The 20,909-nt window shown below is 37.6% G+C and overlaps 1 protein-coding gene across 9 annotated transcripts in view; it reads left to right on the forward strand.

Annotated features, from left to right (window-relative positions):
* LOC137621653 (constitutive coactivator of PPAR-gamma-like protein 1 homolog) overlaps positions 1-20,658 on the forward strand; it is a 252,439-nt gene extending 231,781 nt beyond the window's left edge. For all 9 annotated transcript variants that reach the window (XM_068352131.1, XM_068352133.1, XM_068352132.1 and 6 more), the window contains one exon: positions 16,445-20,658. In XM_068352131.1, the coding sequence (XP_068208232.1) occupies positions 16,445-16,622 (178 nt within the window). In that variant the 3' untranslated portion in view covers positions 16,623-20,658. The remainder of the gene's footprint in view (positions 1-16,444) is intronic.
* Positions 20,659-20,909: the final 251 nt, after the last annotated feature.

Here is a 20,909-nt window from a genome sequence, read left to right on the forward strand (position 1 = left end):
CCTCAACATCCCCCGTTACTACGAGGTGCCGTTCTCTACGGCACCTCGTAGTATTACAAAAATGAGAAGACTCTTCTTGGATAAGAAGAAACTATTCATACACAGATTGAAGACCAAACACAGAAGTATTATCTTCTTAGCTTTATGACTGTTAAGGCCAAAGCAAAATGTTTGACTTAGTAATTATAAACATTTTCGTATCAGTTTTTCCCTATCTCTGCTTTGATGTGAAATTAGTTGTTTTTGCATCTTATTCTTTGCTCTGTACATTTTTCCTGAACTTCCATCAGATGTAGTTACTCATTTGGCTAAAGAAAAAACAGAATTTTAATAAAATATCTTATTTCTATGAATCTTTCCTGGTGTTCATATTGCTTCATCTCTAGAAGCTCAGTTAATCGACCTTTACTCGTAAATTTTAAAGATTTCTCAGTTTCTTTCCCTTCAATAAACACATATCCTTAGTAAAGGAATGAAAATTGTAGCTCTAAGTCGTAAATGACGAGCCAGTGTCTCTTTGTCTTGTGCAGTTGGACATAGGAATCCCTGGCACACCTTGCTCCGAAGAAGTGCACCGCATCACACTCTTACTGCACGGCTGGTAACCACGCAGCTACTGTAGAGAGAGAGGGCAGAGGTAATGGGTGGGAACTGTACACAAGAACTTGCTGTGCAGTCAGAGTGTGATAGGGTGCACTTCCTCAGAGTAAGGTGTACCAGAAATTCATGTGTCCAACTGTACATCAGTTTCTTCAGTTGTTTGGCAGTGATCCTACCTATATTTGTTTTCGCCAGATGGTTTGCTTATTACTGTGCAATTAGATTTCTTCCCTTGATTTTCTTAGCTATTATTGCATGGAATGTACACAGGATTGTTTCTGGAATGCTCATATTCCCCCATTCCCTTGTTGTATGGTGTCACTGATTATACTATCATATAGATAATGTTATGAAAAATGCATTTCCCTCATGGTAACTCTGATGTGAAAGTACTTGGAAATGGCTACCAACCAAGTTAACAGTAATCCTTTATACTACCTCTAATATATTAATTCTATCTACTAATTATATATTTAAGCAAATCACTAAAGGAAATTTGCTGTTAGTTTAGGGGAGAAGTCAGGGAAAACTTTATTTTAGCAGGGATTATGATAATGACAAGCCTCCACCTTACGACAATTTGCATGATGAGCCAACTTTCAATAGAGATGAGCTCCATAAGCTCTTGATGTTCCTTTGTTAAAGTTCAGAAGTCCAATGAATCCAATCTTAAGGGGACCAGCTGCTAAGGTGGATAAATTAAAGATTTGAAAAAATTGAAGGTCGAGTTATTGTTTCTATGTATGCTGACATGTCTTACATGATCACCAGAAGTTTCAGCCAATTATTTTTACAAATAAAGATAAAGCAGTCTTAAAATGATAACATCATCCTAACTGCTTGGTCTGTGTGACCGATTTTAACTGTACAAATAAAGATAAAGCGGTCTTAAAATAATATCATCCTAACTGCTTGGTCTGCGTGACCAATTTGCGTGGTCATTTTTTGCATATATACAGCGATTTTTTTCAAATATGTATCGAAATCTCATACATCTGGCAGAGATGGAAGACATTGGGAGAGGATAGGCGAACTATGATCTACGAGAAGACCACCCAGTATCTCCAGAGACGTATAGGAGTTATGACACATGAGTGTTTGTTTACTTGCTGTTCGTATGTACATTGTGCTTTTACAACGTCCTCATGAACTTTAAAGCAATGCAAAAGTAAATACGATCAAAGAAAGAACAAGAAGTAAGCAGAGAGCAACAAAAAAAAACCAAGAAAAGAGGGAAACATGAAAAAGAGTACGAAGCTGGAACTTTCTAACTAAAACTCTGGCAACAATGAAGGACAACTGGCAACTCATGACACCCTTACTCCAAGTATATAAGTACACTTAGGGTTTAAATACCTCGGTTAGGGTGCCTTTATGTAAGATTGAACAATAAAAATACAAAGTAAGGTTATCATAATACTGTTATTTGGATTTTTCTAAGAAAAAAGCAAAAATTTACACAGCAAATCTTTGGGTGCTCAAATCGCAAAAACATACTTATTCGCATGTCAGTAGCTGTTTCTCGGTTATTTATTGTTCAATCTTAGAGAGAAAGATATCATTGGAAAGAGAAATAAAAAATCCTGTGAATCTGTGTGACACAATTTTTATTTTCCTTTTTTCACAATTTTTTTTTTTTTTTGCCTCTTAGACAAGAAAAAAGTTAAAAGAAAAAAAAAATCACAATTCGATCTCAGAATTATTCAGTTTATAAAGTAGTTTTTACGGTACTGTATGGTATGTCATATCAGTGGAGTACCTATTTTTTTTTAAAGTAATGATTTTTACTAATAAATCTAAAAGTTTTTGCTCAAATGACTTGAAATATTTGAATGATTAAAGGTATATACAGTATATCTAAAACATATATGGAAATTATGTTTTTAGAATAATTAGAACAAAGAAATACAAGACAGCGGACGGTCCCTTTAAACAGTAACTCTGGTCTTACCTGCCCTAACTCAACTCCCCAAGTTAAGTCTAGTGTTCAAAGTGTTTCTTTCAGTAAGGGTTCTGAAACTTTGCTATGTCTTGGATATTAGAAAGCCTCTTGCATAACCTTGATTTCTTTAATAACTTCAGACCCTTCTGCTTCTAAACCCTTACAGGCCACAATCCTTGTCACTATAAGAACTAGATTGTAAGGCAGAAGACAGAGTAGGTAGTCTGGATCTTACTATCTCTCCCCATTTACTAAAGCAAGCACTCGTATTATATAGGTGGATGGCGTGGCATATCATACAATTCCCAAAGACCTTGTTGGTGTAAATGAAGTTCCAACAAAACTCAATCTTTTTATTATTACTATATTATTATTGCAAGCTAAGTTGGAAAAGCAAGATGCTATAAGCCCAAGGGCTCCAACAGAGAAAAATAGCCCAGTGAGGAAAAGAAACAAGGAAATAAATAAACAAGAGAAGTAATAAACAAGGAAAATAAGATATTTTAAGGACAGTAACCACATTGAATTAGTTTTTTCTTATATAAATTATGAAAACTTAAAGAAAGAAAAAAAGAACGAGGAAAATAAATATAGATCAGCATGCTTGAGTGTACCCCTCATGCAAGAAAACTCAAATGCAAAATAATGGAAGACCATGGTATAGAGGCTATGGCACTACCAAAGACTAGAGAACAATAGTTTGATTTTAGTGTCCTCCTAGAAGAGCAGCTTATCATAGCTAAAGAGTCCCTTCTACCCTTACCAAGAGGAAAGTAACCACTGAACAATTACAGTGCAGTGAAGAGTGAAGAAGAATTTTTTAGTAATCGCAGTGTTGTCAGGTGTATGAGGAAAGAGAAGAATGTGGAAAGAATAGGTCAGAAAGGGATCCAATATAGTACTGTCTGCCAATCAAAGGTAGTATCTCGACGGAAGACTGGTGCCCCAGCCAACTTTTTACCTACCATCATATTTTGACGATTTTTAATACTGTCTACTGTGTACAGTATTATTGTCCAATTTTGAATTCAAAATTTCAGGTTTTTACTTGAGTTTTTTAATATTAAGGTGTATTTGTCAATTTCTAATTCTTAAATTTCTTGTTTTGACTAGCGTTGGTTGGTGTTGCTCACAGTTGTGTAGAGTTACATTCACAACTGTGCTACGTGTAGTATCTTTGTGAGATTGTCGTTAAACAAATACTGGACCACTCGAAAAACCTGTTGTAGCTTTTTTAATTGTTGTTACACGAAGTGTCGCTAAATTAGTAGTACCTCTACATTATCTAAAAGAATTGTGGTTCACTTATGTAGATTGGAAGGCCTTAGCCCCCATAGTGGCTGCAGGGCTGTGGTCTAATTAATTTGGAGTTCAATAGATATTTAACTCCCATATCTATATGTACAGTGGGTGGACTTATTTTGGTTTAATAATTCTGTGCAATCAAAATATCATTTAGACTAGCTGCAGTCCAATTTTTTAAATACCTTTATTAAACAATCTGGAGTCCCGTATTTCAAACTGTATATTGAAATGGTTAGTTAAAAGTAATCTAGACCAAGTTAGTAAATCTTAAGTATAGTATACTGCTTTTAATTAAATACATCCGATCTCTTTCCTTCACTGGCATTCCTCCTTCAGTTGAATGTGGGAGTTAGCCATATGAACATCAGGGGAGGTTTATAGAAATAAACAGCATTTTATTATTAAGATTTCTTACTGTATCTCTATACTCGCCCATCTTCATATACATGCCCAACCACCTTCTCACTGCCTTGTGGTGTCAGAAGATAGGGATAATGTTGACTTTTTAACTGAAGACACAAAGTTCCCACGTACCACTAGGATCTTCATTCTTTTACTAATTGCATGTGTTCATTAAAAAGAAAAAAATGGGAAAATATTTAAACTTTACAGGTAAAGATCAATTATTAAACAGTTTCTTGAAGTGAACCTATGTGAACATCAAGTGAGGATAGAAATAAATGTTGTTATTAAGATTATTTTTTTTTTTATTGTATACCATGTCATATAGGGTTCCCTGTTCTAGCTTTGGGAACAGAGCATCTCTAAGAAGAGTTTCTCCTTCATCAAAACTGTTTTTCATATATGGGGCCACCCTCCACCCCACTGCTTCGTATTGTCAAGAGGATAGGGATAATGTTGACTTCGAAACTGAAGGGACAAAGAGAATGGTGCATCAGTTCCCTCTTAATGCTAAAATGCTCATTCCTTTACCAAGTGTATTGTATGTGTTTATTGAAGGGAAGAAAATGGAAAAAGAGCATTAAATTATATGGGTAAAGGTCTATTAAACCAAGCCTCTTGAGAAGAGGCATTATGAACATGTGATGACAATATCAATAGCTAATAGCAGACTGCAATTTACACACATTTACTGTATATTATAATCATTATTGCTAGCTAAGCAATAGTTGGAACAGTAGGATGTTACAAGGCTAAGGGCTCCAACAAGGAAATTGCAAAGAAACTCTTTATAAGTAATGAATAAAAATATAGAACATTTCAAGATTAGTAACAACATTATAAAATACCGTATATTTCCGCGTATAAGACGACCCTATATTCCAAAATTTAACCATTAAAAATGGGGGGTCGTCTTATACTACCATTATAAAAATCTCACCTTGAATTCTATGTCTGGTTTATCAGTAGGCTAGCCTAGGTTGAGGTGAGATAACCACCGACACACATGAAATGATTTACATTAATATATAAATGTATAATGAAACAATTTTTACCGTATATATTATTGACATACAGTGAACCCTCGCTACTTCGCGGTTCGACCATCGCGGATTCACCACTTCGCGGATTTTTTCCATAACCAATATATATACAGTAATATATATATATATATATATATATATAGCCTATGTATGCATGTATTTATGTATATATGTATGTATGTATATATGTAGGTATGTATATGTGTGTACATATAAATATATATATATATATCTAAAGTAGGAAGATGTGATGTAGTTCTAAGGGAAAAGTATGGGAAATATGTCTGGGTAATAAGCAAAGCTCTACCTCCAGTTTGTTTCTTCATTATGATCAGAGATAAATGTAAATAAAACATTGGTTGCCATTTTTTATCGTGCTTTTTAGCGTGTTTAGGAAACCATTGATACAAAATCGCCTTTAATATTTGTGCCTGTTTTAGTTTAGGGTACTGTAGTACATGCATTAAGTGTTCTATACATTAAAGGGTAGTTTGTTAACAGTACTACGTACAAGGGAAGGTTTTAAAAGTCTGAATATACATGTTGAATAAATAGGTAAATATGGTGTCACTACTTCGCGGATTTTCACCTATCGCGGCCGCGTCTGGAACCTATCTACCGCGATAAACGAGGGTTCACTGTATCTACAAAAATGGCATAAATGATAAATTCGAGGAATAATTCCAACTTTTAACCATACGAGCTCAGCTGAGAAAATGTAAACATCGAGTATTGGTTGCAATGTTAGCAACTTTTTCTCTCGCTAACCTTTCAGTAATTTTAATGCTAGTGTTAATTACGATAGTAATAACATATAAGATATCATATTATTTATTTGTTTAAAAATTATTATTTTTAGCTGTAAATAACAATTTTGGATTACAAACGGTACAATCTTTATTTCTCAATAAAAATTACGGTACATTACAGTATTACATTTAAAACCTAAAAATTTGTAAAACTTTATTTTAAATCAATATTAAACATCAAACCTGCGATATGTATAAATCTAACACTACTAAAACTCCTCACAGTTATCACTGTCTGTTTCGAAAAGCTGTTCGAACATATCACGAGATTTATCATATACGCCATCATTGTAAGGATTCCAGTCCGGTTCCGGTGAGTCGACTCTGGCTTCGTCGTCGCATTCGTACAATAAATCGTCTTCACTGCCATCCATGGCATTTGAGATCCCGTATTTTAGAAATTATTTTATGATACTTTCCACCTTTACATTATTATATGCTTTTATAACAAACTCGCAAAGAACATCTAAGAACATAAAAGAAGAAGAAGAAAGAGGAGGAACGGGCATTTCGTACGTGAGCAGCTGATGAGCGTAAACAAAACAATGCAGGCTAGGTGACGTGTGTTCTAGGAAAACAATAAAGGATTTGTTTTGTTATTTCATTTATATTAAATTTAAAGGATACAGTAAGTAATATCATCATCTTTACATAACCCATATTTCATAAGATATCTGGTGATGCAAAAGCTAGCCTAAGCTATACACGGATGGTTTTATGATTGAGCAGTCGTCTTATACTACCGATATGAGATAAATTCATAAAAATTTGCTCAAATATTGTACCTCGTCTTATATGAAGGTCACCTTATACGCGGAAATATACGGTAGATCTTTCAGTTATAAACAATAAAAGACTTGCTTTAATCCATTCAACATAAAAATATTTTCTGCAAATGTGAACTTCTGAAGTTCTGTTTATTCAACCTCCAGATTAAGTAGATCATTCCACAAACTGGTCACAGCAGGAATAAAAAATTTGTAGAATACAGTGTAGTGTTGAGTCATACGATGGCAAAGTCAGGACAGTTAGAATTAACTGCGTACCCGGTACATTCTGGGAAGATCTGAATGCAAAGGATGGTCAGGATTAGGAAAAATCTTGATACAACATGCATAAAAGGTAACTGAAGGATGGTACCAGAGATTTGATATCCAGATCAGGAGTTTTTTTCACCTATCTCACCAGGTTGGCTTTTCAAGCCTGTTAGTCGCCCTTCTTCAAAAACTGTCTCCACTGCTGACGATCTTCATACAGCTTCTCCTCTTCAATCTCTTGTAAATTCATACCTCTCCTCCTCACTCCTCTCTCAATATTTTCCATCTACCTCATCATCGGCCTACCAAACTGGTCTTCTGCCTTGGGGTCTCCATTCCAAAAATTTCCTTGGATATCGTTCTTTTACCTTTCTCTTGACGTGTCCAAACCATCGTAGTTTTCCTCTTTTAATAAAGTCCAAAATCCCTTCCACTCCTAATTCCCTCCTAATGTCTTCACTTCTAAGTTTATCCAGTCTTGTGACACCTTTTATCAATCTCAGTACTGTACTTTCATTTTTGCTGCCTGGAGGTGGCTCCTAGTCTTAGATATTAACGTCCAAGACTCATGGCCATAGATTAGAATTGGCATCAGTATGGAGATGTATATTAGAGTTTTTACTTTCCTGGGTATGTTCCTATCTTTCAACTGTGGATATAGTGGATAAAATTTATTACAGTATTGAATTTATGTACTCTATTAGTTATTTCTACCTTAGGGTCATTTTGATCACTAAATACAGCTCCCAAATATTTAAAAGGCCACAAGTTTTTGTCTAGAAAATTACGGTGAGAGTCGGCATTAGAAGACCTGACAGGATAAAAATACTCGAAACAAGGTAGAATGAAAGAGTAAAAACATTTCCACAGAATAGATTGAGCACTAAAAATCATAAAAGTCTTTCTCAGTAAGCTGATTTTATATTCAATTGAAGAAGAAACAAATCGAATGTGCTTCTTAAAAGTGATTTACAATTATGAATTAAACCTAGAATTTTAGATGAGTTTTGTATAGCTTTGCTAAAGACATTAGTGCAAAAACCACACACAGAGACTGTAACAAATAAAAAAAATGTATAATTATTTTATTACAAATTAGTACATTCTTCTTACAAACTCTAGTTTTAAATTGTGCTAGATAAAAGGAACATGTTATTTTCAAATTAATTGGCCCTTTTAGTATTTTTCTTTAGTCAGAGATTAAAGAAAGTTACGATGTAGTATTCTTGACAATCGATATAGACTCACGATTCTGTGTATCGCTGTTTACTTATTGGGTTTTGGAATACTGAAATTTTTCGTATAATAGATATAGACGTTCCAATTGTTACTGGTGATAATTCGCCTTGTATTGGAACCCCTTAATATAAGGGTTGGTTTGAATATATAGATATATTCTTTTCCTATATCTATTCGGGTAATATGTTAATATTTTATATTTAATATTTTGTTGCACATATATGGGATTCAGTGACTTTTGCATTCCCATTCAAATACTGACAGAATAGTAAGTCTCTCTCTACGGGGATCATTTTGTCAAGAGCGTGTTTAAACAATTATGAAAATATAATTTTTACCAAAGAGTAAAATGCAAATTTTTAGTGCTAGATTAGTGCAGTGAATTTTATTCAATTCAGTGGAGGGTGCTTCTGTTCGGACCTGTCGTTATCCTAGCCATAGACCTTGCCGGCAAGATGCTGGCTAGACTTGTGGACCAACAGCCATTGATTCACTGTCACATCTGACTTAGCCGGCAAGAGCCGGCCAAACCTGGTATAATGGCCACTACCCTGTCACATTGAATGCTGTCTGGGATAGTGTGCCGATAGCCGGTGACCCGCCGGCGTCTGGCAAGCCGCTGGCAGTCCGGTGGGTCGCCGGCCATAAAAATTATCAATATTGTGTCAGTTGAATCGTGCCTTAGGTACTAGCCTTGCCGGCTACGTGCCGGTGGAAACTACGGTATATGTATATACAGTAGCCAGTACATCTGTAGTATAGAGCATACTGCAGATAGAAAACTATGGCATAAAAGTATACAGTAGTTAAATTTTCCAACATACTCTGTGTCTCCAGGCGCAGTCTATTGTTGAGACCTCATAAGATTGGGAAAGGAATTCCCTTTCTATATACTGATAGATGATCAGTTGTTAATGACCCTCATTAATCCTTTTGGAAGTGAGTGTTAGTTACACTTTTCTATCCTTATAGGCTAGACTCTTCCACCGGGCCTCCCGAGGAGGATAACCCTAGGGTTAATTTTGAGGGAGGTCACAGCAATTGGCTGGGCGGGAAACACACGTCTATGTCTTTCCTAATTCATTTCTAGCTTACCTATCCTAAGCTATATGCAATAAAATAAAATGGAAAATATTATTATAATATTTATTAGTTTCTCTAGTGAGATAGACTACTTTATACTCATTTTATTTTCCTCTCTTTACAGGAGGACCATGTGAAGTGCAACAGTGTCTTCTGCAACGTGCGTAGCAGGGACTTCTGCGGCCACCTGGAGTGTAGGACACACTCCCGCTGTTCCATCAACAAGGGACCTCTCAGATACTGGGACCTCCAGGTATGTACTGTGTGCAAAGACTTGGTGTATGAGGCTTTTGAGAATGTCAAGACAACTTAGTCAAGGGATGCAGCTCGGAACAAGCTGCGCAGATGGGTTCATGGCTTCCAGAAGAATGCCACGGGGCCTTACCTCCCTAGTGAGCGTATAAGGGCCTGTCTATTCCCCAATGCATCTGCAGAAGTTGTTATTCCTCAGCCTCGCCCTTAGATCCCTTGCATCCAGATAGCCGTGGATACGGATGTCTAGGATGCGATGAAGACATCCATCTAGATAGAGGATGTCAGAGGGGTCAGAGGACACCGAAAAGGACCTTCTGGCGGAAGGTCGAGATCAAGAGTCAACGTTGGCTCCAGAGACGGAAGAGGATGGAGTCGAAACAGTCTCTGTTTCGTCGGTTCCTGCCCCAGAACCGGTGCCCTCTACGTCCTCCGCTCCTCAACCTGAAAAGTTGGACGACACCCTGTCTGCCATCAAAGCTATGATGGAGATGTTCGAGAAGAAGACCGAACAAAGGGAAGCTGCGCTAAGGAAGGAGATTCTTCAGCTTGCAGCAAACCGTGGGTCTCATAGGAGACTCAACGTAAAGGATCTTCCCTCGTGCTCTGAGGTAAACCCGTGGAGGTTTGCCGAGTACATGCCAATTACGAACGGTAAAATCTTTATTTCAGAGAAGCTGGGAGCTGTCCTTATCGAGGACATTGAGTTCTGGCCCAGCTTTGAGTCCTATCCAGACTGCTTCGTTCGTCTAAGGGCGGAACCTGTATCCAAGGAGGAGACAGAGCCTAAGGAGGTCATAGTGCTTGACCATATGAAGGTTCAGGCTTTGCTAGCCAGCAGTTTGAAGGACAGGGGCTTCACTAATTTTAAGGTGCCGGCCCTGAGCAAGAAATATCCCTCTTTTCTTGCTCCAGCAACTATGGCCTTCCCCTTTGGGGAAAAAGGGTTTAAGGCAGTGGAAGCTGGGAAACCTTGCTCTACTGTACACTGGAGGAGTGTAGGCCCCTTTCCCTAGCTTTGCCAACGGATCCCAAGGACTGGAAGGATATTCAGCTTACCTTCTCAGTCAGGAAGTTGGAGGCTGATATCGCTGGATGTCAGTTTAGCAAAAGCCTCCCCAAGTTCTCTGAGTTTCTCCTGCGTAGGAAACAGGATACAAAGGAGAGGCTTGCTGCCTCTCTGTCCCTCCAGGTGACCCTGGAGGCAATGGCCAGTGAACAGAGATCTCCGGATATGTTCATGGTCATAGCCAAAACACACTTGGCAACCCTAACTAAAGACTTCTATAGCTTTTTTAGGACGAGAAGGGCTTGTAGAGAGTTCGTGTTTGCCTCGGCTGCGGTCAAACACGAACCCAGGAAGTTGATATCTTCCAATATCTGGGGGAAAGACCTATTCCCAAACGAATTGGTCAAAGAAATAGTCTACAAGGCTGCCACGGAGAATAGAAATCTTCGCCAGAAGTGGGGCATGTCGGCTAAGAGGAAGTCTTCCCCGGATGAGGGTCCCAAACCGAAGAGGATGACAATGAGGCCAAGAGTGCCATCTTGCCCTGCTAGACAACAACAACAACAACTTCCCATGACCGCGGTGCCACAGATGGTGGCACAGCCCCAACCTACCTACCAGATGGTACCCCAGCAGGTGGTGACTCAGTCACCAGCCTTTACTCCTGCCTATGAGAGGCAGACCACCACCTTTCGCCCTAAAGGTAGGGGGTCAGGTAGAGATTCCTCTAGACGTCCCTCGAGAGGAAGAGGGGGTAGGGGAGCACGGGGTCAAGGGCCCACAGCCTAATCAAGAATGGACTAGGTTGGAGCTGGAAGACAGCTCCACCATCATTTCCTCAATTCTTCCAACACTCCACCCCCGTTATGGAAGAATACACCCGAGAGCTCTTGAGCAGACGGGTGATAAGGAGGGCAAAGTCCATCAAATTCCAAGGAACGCTGTTTTATGTTCCCAAGAAGGACTCAGACAAACTCAGAGTCATTCTGGATTTATCGCCACTCAACAAGTTTATCGAGAACGACAAGTTCAAGATGCTGACCCTTCAACACATAAGGGCCCTGTTGCCCAAAGGGCATACACAGTCTCCATAAACATGGCAGATGCCTATTGGCGCATTCCGATCAATCGCCAACTCTCCTCCTACCTAGGATTCAGGCTACAAAAAAGAAAGTACACTTTCAGAGCCATTCCCTTCGGACTAAACATAGCGACAAGGATCTTCATGAAGCTTGCAGAAGCAGTCATTCAACAACTATGCCTACAAGGGGTCCAGGTGGTATCCTATCTGGACGATTGGCTGGTGTGGTCAGCATCTGAGTCGAAATGCATGCAAGCATCCAAGAAAGTGATCCAGTTCCTGGAACATCTAGGATTCAAGATCAACTGCAAAGAGTCTCGACTATCTCCATCTTTCAAAGTTTCAATGGCTAGGCATACATTGGGACTTCAGTCACATCGCCTCTCCATTTCATTAAAGAAGAGGAGAGAGATAGCAGTAACTGTTAAGAGACTTCCAAAATCCAACAGGATTTCAAGACGCCAACAGGAGAGAGTGCTGGGCTCCCTTCAGTTTGCATCAGTGACAGACCCAGTGCTAAGAGCTCAGTTAAAAGATGCATCAGGAGTCTGGAGAAGATATGCATCAAACGCTCGAAGAGATCTAAGGAGACCAATACCGAGTCGTCGACTACGATCACTTCTCAATTCATGGTCGGAGACCAAGAACTTCAAGAGGTCAACACCTCTGCAATCGCCTCCACCCTCAGTCATCATCCACACGGATGCATCATCGAAAGGATGGGGAGGTCACTCTCATCAACGGTAAGTCCAACGAACTTGGTCCTCTCGATTCAAGACCTTCCATATCAACATTTTGGAGGCAATGGCAGTCTTCCTCACACTGAAGAGATTATCCCCTCGCCCTTCAGTCCATATAAGACTGATTCTTGACAGCGAGGTGGTAATGAGATGTCTGAATCGTCAAGGCTTGAGATCACCTCAACTCAGCCAAGTGATGTTGGCCATCTTCGGTTTAGTGGAAAAGAAGAGATGGCACTTATCAGTAGTTCACCTTCAAGGGTTCCGCAATGTGACAGCGGACGCTCTATCCAGGATAACTATGATAGAGTCAGAATGGTCCCTAGACGCAAGATCATTCTCCTTCATCTTACATCAAGTCCCGGAACTGCTGATCAACCTCTTCGCGACGAGCGACAACAAGAAACTTCCTCGATACGTAGCCCCGTACAAGGACCCTCTAGCGGAAGCAGTGGACGCCATGTCCCTCAACTGGAACAAATGGACCAGGATTTATCTGTTCCCTCCATCCAACCTGCTGATGAAGGTCCTCAACAAGCTGAGATCTTTTCAAGTAACAGCAGCCCTAGTGGCTCCCAAGGGGGCCCGGAGCAACTGGTTCCCGTTATTATTGGAATTACAGCCAAGGCTGATTCCCCTGCCGGACCCAGTTCTGTCTCAACAAGTACAGAAGTCGACTGTCTTCGCTTCATTACAGAAAACCCAAGACCTTCATCTCATGATTTTCTCTCCCTAGCAGTAAAGAAAAGGTTTGGGATCTCAAAAGAGAGTATAGACTTCTTAGAGGAATATAAGTCATTCTACCAGAAGGCAATACGAGTCATCTTGGAAGAAGTGGGTGGCCTTTGTCAAGGCAAGAAACCCAAAGGAAATCTCGACGGATATCTGCTTGTCTTTCTTTATGAACAAGGTTTAGCAGCCAACACGATAACGACGTGTAAATCTGCCTTGACCAGACCCTTGCTTTATGCTTTCCAAGTAGACTTGTCTAATGAGATTTTTATCAAAATCCCTAAGGCCTGTGCTAGGCTCAGGCCTGCAGCACCTCCAAGGCCCATCTCATGGTCTTTGGATAAGGTACTACATTTTGCTTCAAGTTTGGACAACGATAATTGCTCTTTGAAAGATTTGACTCGAAAAATTATATTCTTGTTTGCTCTAGCCTCAGGGGCTAGAGTTAGTGAGATAATGGCCCTTTCTAGGGAAGAAGGCCATATCCAGTTTGCTGAAACGGGAGAGCTAAATCTCTTTCCCGACCCAACGTTTCTCGCCATGAATGAGCTACCCACTAAGAGGTGGGGTCCCTGGAGAATCTGCCCTCTGAAGGAAGATGTCTCGCCATGTCCAGTGGAGAGTCTAAAGGTCTATCTTCGCAGAACTTCAGACTTCAGGGGAGGACAGCTCTTTAAAGGAGAAACATCGGGCTCAAACTTATCCCTAAAACAATTAAGGGCGAAGATCACCTACTTCATTCGCAGAGCGGATCCTGACAGTATACCCGCAGGTCATAATCCTAGGAAAATTGCTTCTTCGTTAAACTTTTTCCAGCTCATGGATTTTGAGAGCCTTCACTCGTTTACTGGATGGAAGTCATCCAGAGTGTTTTTCAAACACTACGCGAAGCAAGTGCAAGAATTAAAACGATTTGTGGTGGCGGCAGGTAGTGTACTAAAACCTGTCGTTTAGTGCAGCACGGAACAGTGAATTATGTGGGACTGTAATTCTAAGGGTGTACATGTAGGCACATTATAGTGCAACATTGTAAGTGAAATGTCATCAAGGTGACTCTCTGGACTGTTCCAGTGTACAAAGGTGATGAAACATAGACTGAACACTAAGTGCTGTGTGTTTTACACAAGTGTAAATAGACAGAATTCTCAGAAAGATATTAGAAAATTTATTAAATTTTCATTGGAGTGGCAAAAATTTTTGTTTTCAGGTAAAACAAGTATATCTGATTTATTCTGTATTGTCTATGTTGGTAAATTCTATTTTACTTGCATTTTTATATTATTATGAAATGGATGCTGAATTTCTATTTATCGTCGTCTGACAATAAATGATTAATTGTTTTGCGCTTCTTATTTCGCCCTAAACACTTTTAATAAAGTTATGTGTGAGCATTCCTTTCATTCCATATTATTCTACATCATAATATTGAGCAAAGGTAGTAACTTTGTTCATATATGAAAACAAACCTTTCTAGCTAGACTTAACTTGTTTCGATACAAGATACAAACTTGTCTTTTGCGGTATATAACTGATATACCTCAGATGCTATGGTGGTTGACATGAACTCGTGTTTGTTTATAAATACAAACTTTGGCTAAAGGCATTCAGTGAGACCTGTATGCCCTTTTGATTGCTAGGTAGGTCATATGAAATATGCAAACTTTGAGACTTTTTTCCCGAGTCTAGTTTGACACTTCCCTGTAGGGGGCAGGAAGCACTAACATACAGTAGTCTATAATTAGATGAAATGACATATAACGGTAATGTCATAGGTCTCTTAGGTCTACATGACTAAGGAAATATTGTCTTGAGGTTTAAGGCACAACTGGGAAATCCACTAGTATATTAATGCTCTGGTAAACTTCTGTCAGTTCGACATGACCGGAGCCCAAAAAAACGATTTTGAGCGAAGCGCAAAATCTATTTTTGGGTGAGATAGCCATGTCGTCCTGATGGACCCGCCCTCCTTTCTATGAAAGGCCTTGGCAGGATCCCTCCTAATAATACTGTATCCATAAGTACCGGCTTAATGCTACAAGGAATAAAGATGGCGGCGATTATAGCGCCATCTGGGTACTCAAACAGTAACGGAGGAAGGGAACTTTATAACAGCTCCTATTTTATTTTGCCACTTTTCCCCTTGAAGCGTAAACGCTATGCGGGGTGCAGATTGATATGTGGCGTGTCAAGAATACGTCCCCTGATATTATGCGATATCCTAAAAGGAAAACTTTAAGGATATTCGCGCCAGGAGTTAGAATTCTGGAGACCTTAAGTTAAATTCTCTGGGAATATCTCTGTAGTCAAATATACCCTAGGAAGCTACTTAAAGAAACCTTCCTTCAGGACGACATGGCTATCTCACCCAAAAATAGATTTTTCGCTTCGCTCAAAATCCGTTTATTTCAATTTTACCTCCTGATTAGAGTACAATAAGAGGGATTAGTTTTACTGTACTGTACAGTGATGTTTTTGTGAAATCACAGGTCTGTGTATTGACTATAAATTAAACTAGTTGAAATTATCTAGGTTTGTAAAATTCACTTTGTGTTTCTCAGAAAGATATTATGTTAAATGATGCTTAACTGTATCATTTTTTGTAATGTATCTCTGATTATACATAATACAAGTATCTTGCCTGTAATAATCTTGAGAGCATACCTATGCTCCTCTCAGCAATTTATTATCATTGAATAGTTTTGTCATACCACTGCAGCTAACAGTCATTAATAGATGAATGAGTCTTAAGATATATAATTTACATATGTACTGTATACAGCAGGTGGTACTTTACAACTCAAGTATTTAGCAGGTAATGATCTTGTAGATGTTATTAGAAAAAATTAAATATTGTTGTTTACCTTTTTGGAAACATTTGAGTTCATTCAAACAGTGTTTTGATATTCATAGAATTATTTGTTGACTAGTTATATCTTTGTTGGCATTTCTCAAAGATGTACAACTACACCTAATATCGCTTGAAACGAGTTATAAGAAAGTTCCGATATACATTTGCTAGTGCATCATGTACCTTGGGAAAGTATATTTTTATTATTATTATTATTATTATTATTATTATTATTATTATTATTATAAGCTAAGCTACAACCCTAGTTGGAGTAAGTTCTATTCAGCTATTAATTTTTTAAGAATATATTTTTATTTTTCAGTCGATCAGGGGGCATGAGAGATTACATTGGCATGCCTGAAGGTGGTTACAATGGTCACACTCCAATGAGGCGAGATGTTGAAGGTCTTAGCCCATACCCTCCTCATGCACCACAAAGTCACTCCTCGAGTGGGCTCAAGAGCCCAGACTCAGGTGTTAATGTATCTATTCTTGAATAAAGGCAGGAGTGTTCTTTTAACTAGAGAACAGACCATGATGACCTCATAATATAGTCTTCAGTAAACAGCTCTCTGCAAAATTAGTTTAGAAAGAGTTTGTATGTCTCTTGGTACACCTGTGAGTGTGTAAACAGTGGATGGAAAAGTTGTTGGATGTATTGAAGGGTTTTATTGTGATTCTAGGATAAAAGTCTGGATTAAAGTATGTGTACAAAGTTATCTCCAAAGGTAGGCAAGAAACTATATTTCTACTCCTGTTACCTGATTAGGGTTAAGCCTATTAGCAATGGTACCAGATTTGCAAGACCTCCAGATTTGGAGGGTTGGTTTTCTTATAGGAATCCATTTGAAAGTGTTTCTGGTTTGATTGCCATATTTTCTCAGGTTACAATCTACCTTGTGGTTCTGCTATCTTTCAGATATGTGTAATCCTTAAAGATTAACCAACCTGTTAGAGATAGGCAATTTTGCTGTATGGTATGGAATTTTTTTTTTATGAAAATGGCTGTACACAAATTATTAAAGAAAAATAATATAGGTGCGAGTACATACTTTTTACTGAAGACTATATTGTAAGATATTTTATGGTCACCATTTATGTTACAATCAGTTAAGTGCAGTTGGTAAGGGCATTGATATACACAGTAACTTGAATTTGATGAAATTAAAGATTTTAATTGTGATATCATGACGATATGTTGTGAGTGGTCCTGTTTAGTTTTAATATATTTTTTTTCCTATTGAGCAGGCTGGTAAGGCACTAATGGACTTGAATCCACCTTGAAATTGCACTAGTGCTGTTGTAAATGTGCCTGAATTCCTCTGCACTGTTGCCACTGCCATTACCATCAACACTAACTGCCCCATAATGCCAATGGATAAAACAATGTTACCGCCTACTACATCAGTGGCCATTTGTTTCAAAGCAAGTACGTACTTCAAAAGTCATTCTTACGCATCACTGTTGGGTGGTAAAGGTTGAAATGATCCATGAGACTAGTATACAGAATTGCATAAATCGCCTAGCTATGTGATAAGAGTGTTTCTTGACTATTGTGTAAGCTTGTCAGATTTTGAACAATGGTCCGTTTAGTAGCACAAATGCTGTCTACATCGAAAATGGCTCTTGTAGAGGGATAAAGAAATACCTTGTAATTCTCAGATTATTTCTCTTAAAGTGTGAAGGCATTACTTATTACTGTACTAATGTTGCAATAGAAGTGGAAAACAGGATAAGATAAAGTGGGAAACATATGCCTCTGCTTTTTTTTTTTATATAAATAGATACATTTTTGGGACACCATGATTGAAGTATGGCTAGCACTTTTCTTTATAACTGATCTTGATACAAAGGCATCTTTAATTCTTCAGTCATCTGTTTTATTTGTGCTGTGTCAAGATGAAATTATTATTATTATTTTTATTATTATTATTATTTGCCAAAATCTGAATGCTAGACAAAAAAAAAAAAAGAGAAAAATTCCACTGGAAAAAAGGAAAATTGATAAGATAAGAATATTTTTAAAAAAGTAGAAATTCATAAAACTACAGAGTGAAATGAATAATTTACTAAACAGCTAAACAACGAATCAACATTAAAAAAAAAAATCTTGTTGAAACAGCATGAATATTAGTTTACTACTTTTATTGTATTATTTCTGGTACAAGATATAGCACATCTAGAAATGCAAATGTATTGGTATTTTAATACAGTTGCTATTGTTTTGACATTATTCACTCTGGGGAGTTTTGATACTTTGTTCATTTACTATAGGAAGCTGTGGTATGGCAAGAAGTTTTTCAAAAAGTGATTTTAAGTGTTTTCCTGTAAATTTAAGGTACATTATATGTAGGTTTGCGTTCTGTTGCTGACAATTTCTTACCCCTCTACACAGAGCTATTGTGAACTGTAACTCACCGTACACGAGATAATGAATTACACCTGTCACACCCTTCTGTGATGTTAGAGAAATTCTTTTGTGGTGTCATTGGGGATTATGATTCTTATAGAAAATGTACATAAGTGTGATAACCGCTGATGCCATCCTCACCGTACTCCCAGAAAGTACAAGGAGGGCAGCGGTAGAGGCCGGCAGCTCCTCCATGACCCATTGTTGAGCCGCCCTCTCCGCTGCTGTTAGACGCCAAGTATATAAGAAGAAGAATTTTTATTTTTATATGACTGTTATATTGTTAAAATGGTGAAGGACACAAAGAGATAAGTTGGATTTTGGCAAGTTTGTGGTTGACAACTGTCGTTGAAGATTAGTACGAGTGACACTACCAGTACCACAGACAGCCTGGCAATGAAGTTTGAATTGTGGATGTTTCACTTTGGAATATAATTAATAATAATATTAAACCCTAAAATGGGTGCAGCACTTCAGGATTATAATGGGTAATCTGGCCCCAAAGCCTGGAACTAAAGAAATATATTATCCGAGGGTGACATGGCTAAAACGAAAGGAAAATGGAATTTTTTTTGACACGAATACTACTAAACTTTGTTACTGCCAAACTTTGCCGCAGTTTGGCTTATAAAGGGAGCTTAAAGGCATATATTAAGCATGAATTTAATGGTTTTAGGATATACAGTACAGTACTAGTACAGTAATTCTTTATGGGCATCATATCTCTTGTATTCAATACTGCATTGCTATGTTGTAACATGATTATTATTATACTCCTTTTCATATCAATGTGGCTTATCAGAACCCTGGTTTTCATTACACTTCAACTTTCAATAAATTACCTCCAAAATTTTTGGTTTTATGTTGATGAGTGATATTCGCAATTATTTCATGGAATATGTTAAATGTGCTGCTGAGTGGACTCAAAAACATTGAAAATCATGACTCTGATAAGTTAAGATTCATTACTTAGAAAACAGTTGTTCTCTGAGATGAAAATATGAAATAAACGCAATTAGTATACTCTCATTTATTGTGGGCCATGGAATCTTTATTTCTTTGTCAAAAGTTGGGAAATTTTCTCCCACATTAAAAAATCTGGCTAAGATTTAGGGAGCTTGAATTATTTTGGCCCCAAATAATGATGCTGTCAAGCATATAATAAATGACTTGCAGGTGAATGTAAATTTCATTGGTCATATGTATTCTCTTGATTCCCTTAACAGGGAAATTGTATTCAATCGTTGGTTTAACTTGCATCTTCATTATTATAGTTATTTATAACTGCAGAAATACTATTATATAAACTTAATTAGAATCCTATATGACAGGGGAAATTAGTTTTCATAGGTTTTTGGCTATTGTATTGCCATGTGTAATGCCCATAATGCTTTTTTGATTGATGTGACATTCTATAATGGAATATGATATGGAATATATATTGATTTATGTAGAATTTATCATCCTTCCATGGTGGGGGATCTAAAGTTTTGTGTTACCTTGGTGCAACATGTCTGTGTTTCAGTGAGGGGCCCCCATGATTGTGTATCAACTTAGTGTCAGTTCTTGCTAATGGGACTTAAACTTAGCCTATCTTGCACTTTATTGTTGCTTTAGGAAAGTTTAACTTGAAATGCAATTGGCATTTGTACGAAGCTATTCGAACCAGCATTGTCTACTTTCTTTGTCACTGATTTTCTGCCCAATGTCAGTTGATTTGATTAATTGTTGCTTAATTCATTGGTGAATTTTCAAATTGAATGGGCAGATAATAAAATTAAATATTATGGCTATAGAGCAACAGGAAGAATGTCTTTTGAATTTCCATATTACTACAGTGGGCTGAAATGCTTGTTGTTAGTATTTACAATGTTATTTGATATTAAGAATAGAATTATGGGGATGCTTCAGCGTTTTGCATGCATTCGAAAATTTGCAACCAGATACATAGTATTAAGAAAATACAGTACAGTATACTGATGTAATATAGTTAGTAAGCCGATATTGTACTTTTCTGGAAAGTTACATGTATATATCTTTGCTGTTTCATTGCTTGAAAATTAACTTTCATTGAATTAATTGTTCGTGTACATGGTTTGGGAATAAAAAAAAAATTAAGAACTATATATAGGTGACTTTGGAATTTCATGTAACTACATTTTACACTTTTGTTGAAGTACAGTAATAACTTTATGAATACTATATGAGCAATTGGTCATATAAAAAGGCTTTTCTTGCATGTGTATTTGAAGCTCAGAAAATTGTCAGTCATTTCTTAAAACATCTGAAGTTTCTTGTGTGCTGTATGATGGGGAAAAAGCAGTTGCGATTTTAAGTCTGGTATTTTAGGCTTTTAATTTATAAGTATTTAAGACTT

Source organism: Palaemon carinicauda, chromosome 28, assembly GCF_036898095.1.
Source record: "Palaemon carinicauda isolate YSFRI2023 chromosome 28, ASM3689809v2, whole genome shotgun sequence".
Taxonomy (NCBI): Eukaryota; Metazoa; Arthropoda; class Malacostraca; order Decapoda; family Palaemonidae; genus Palaemon; species Palaemon carinicauda.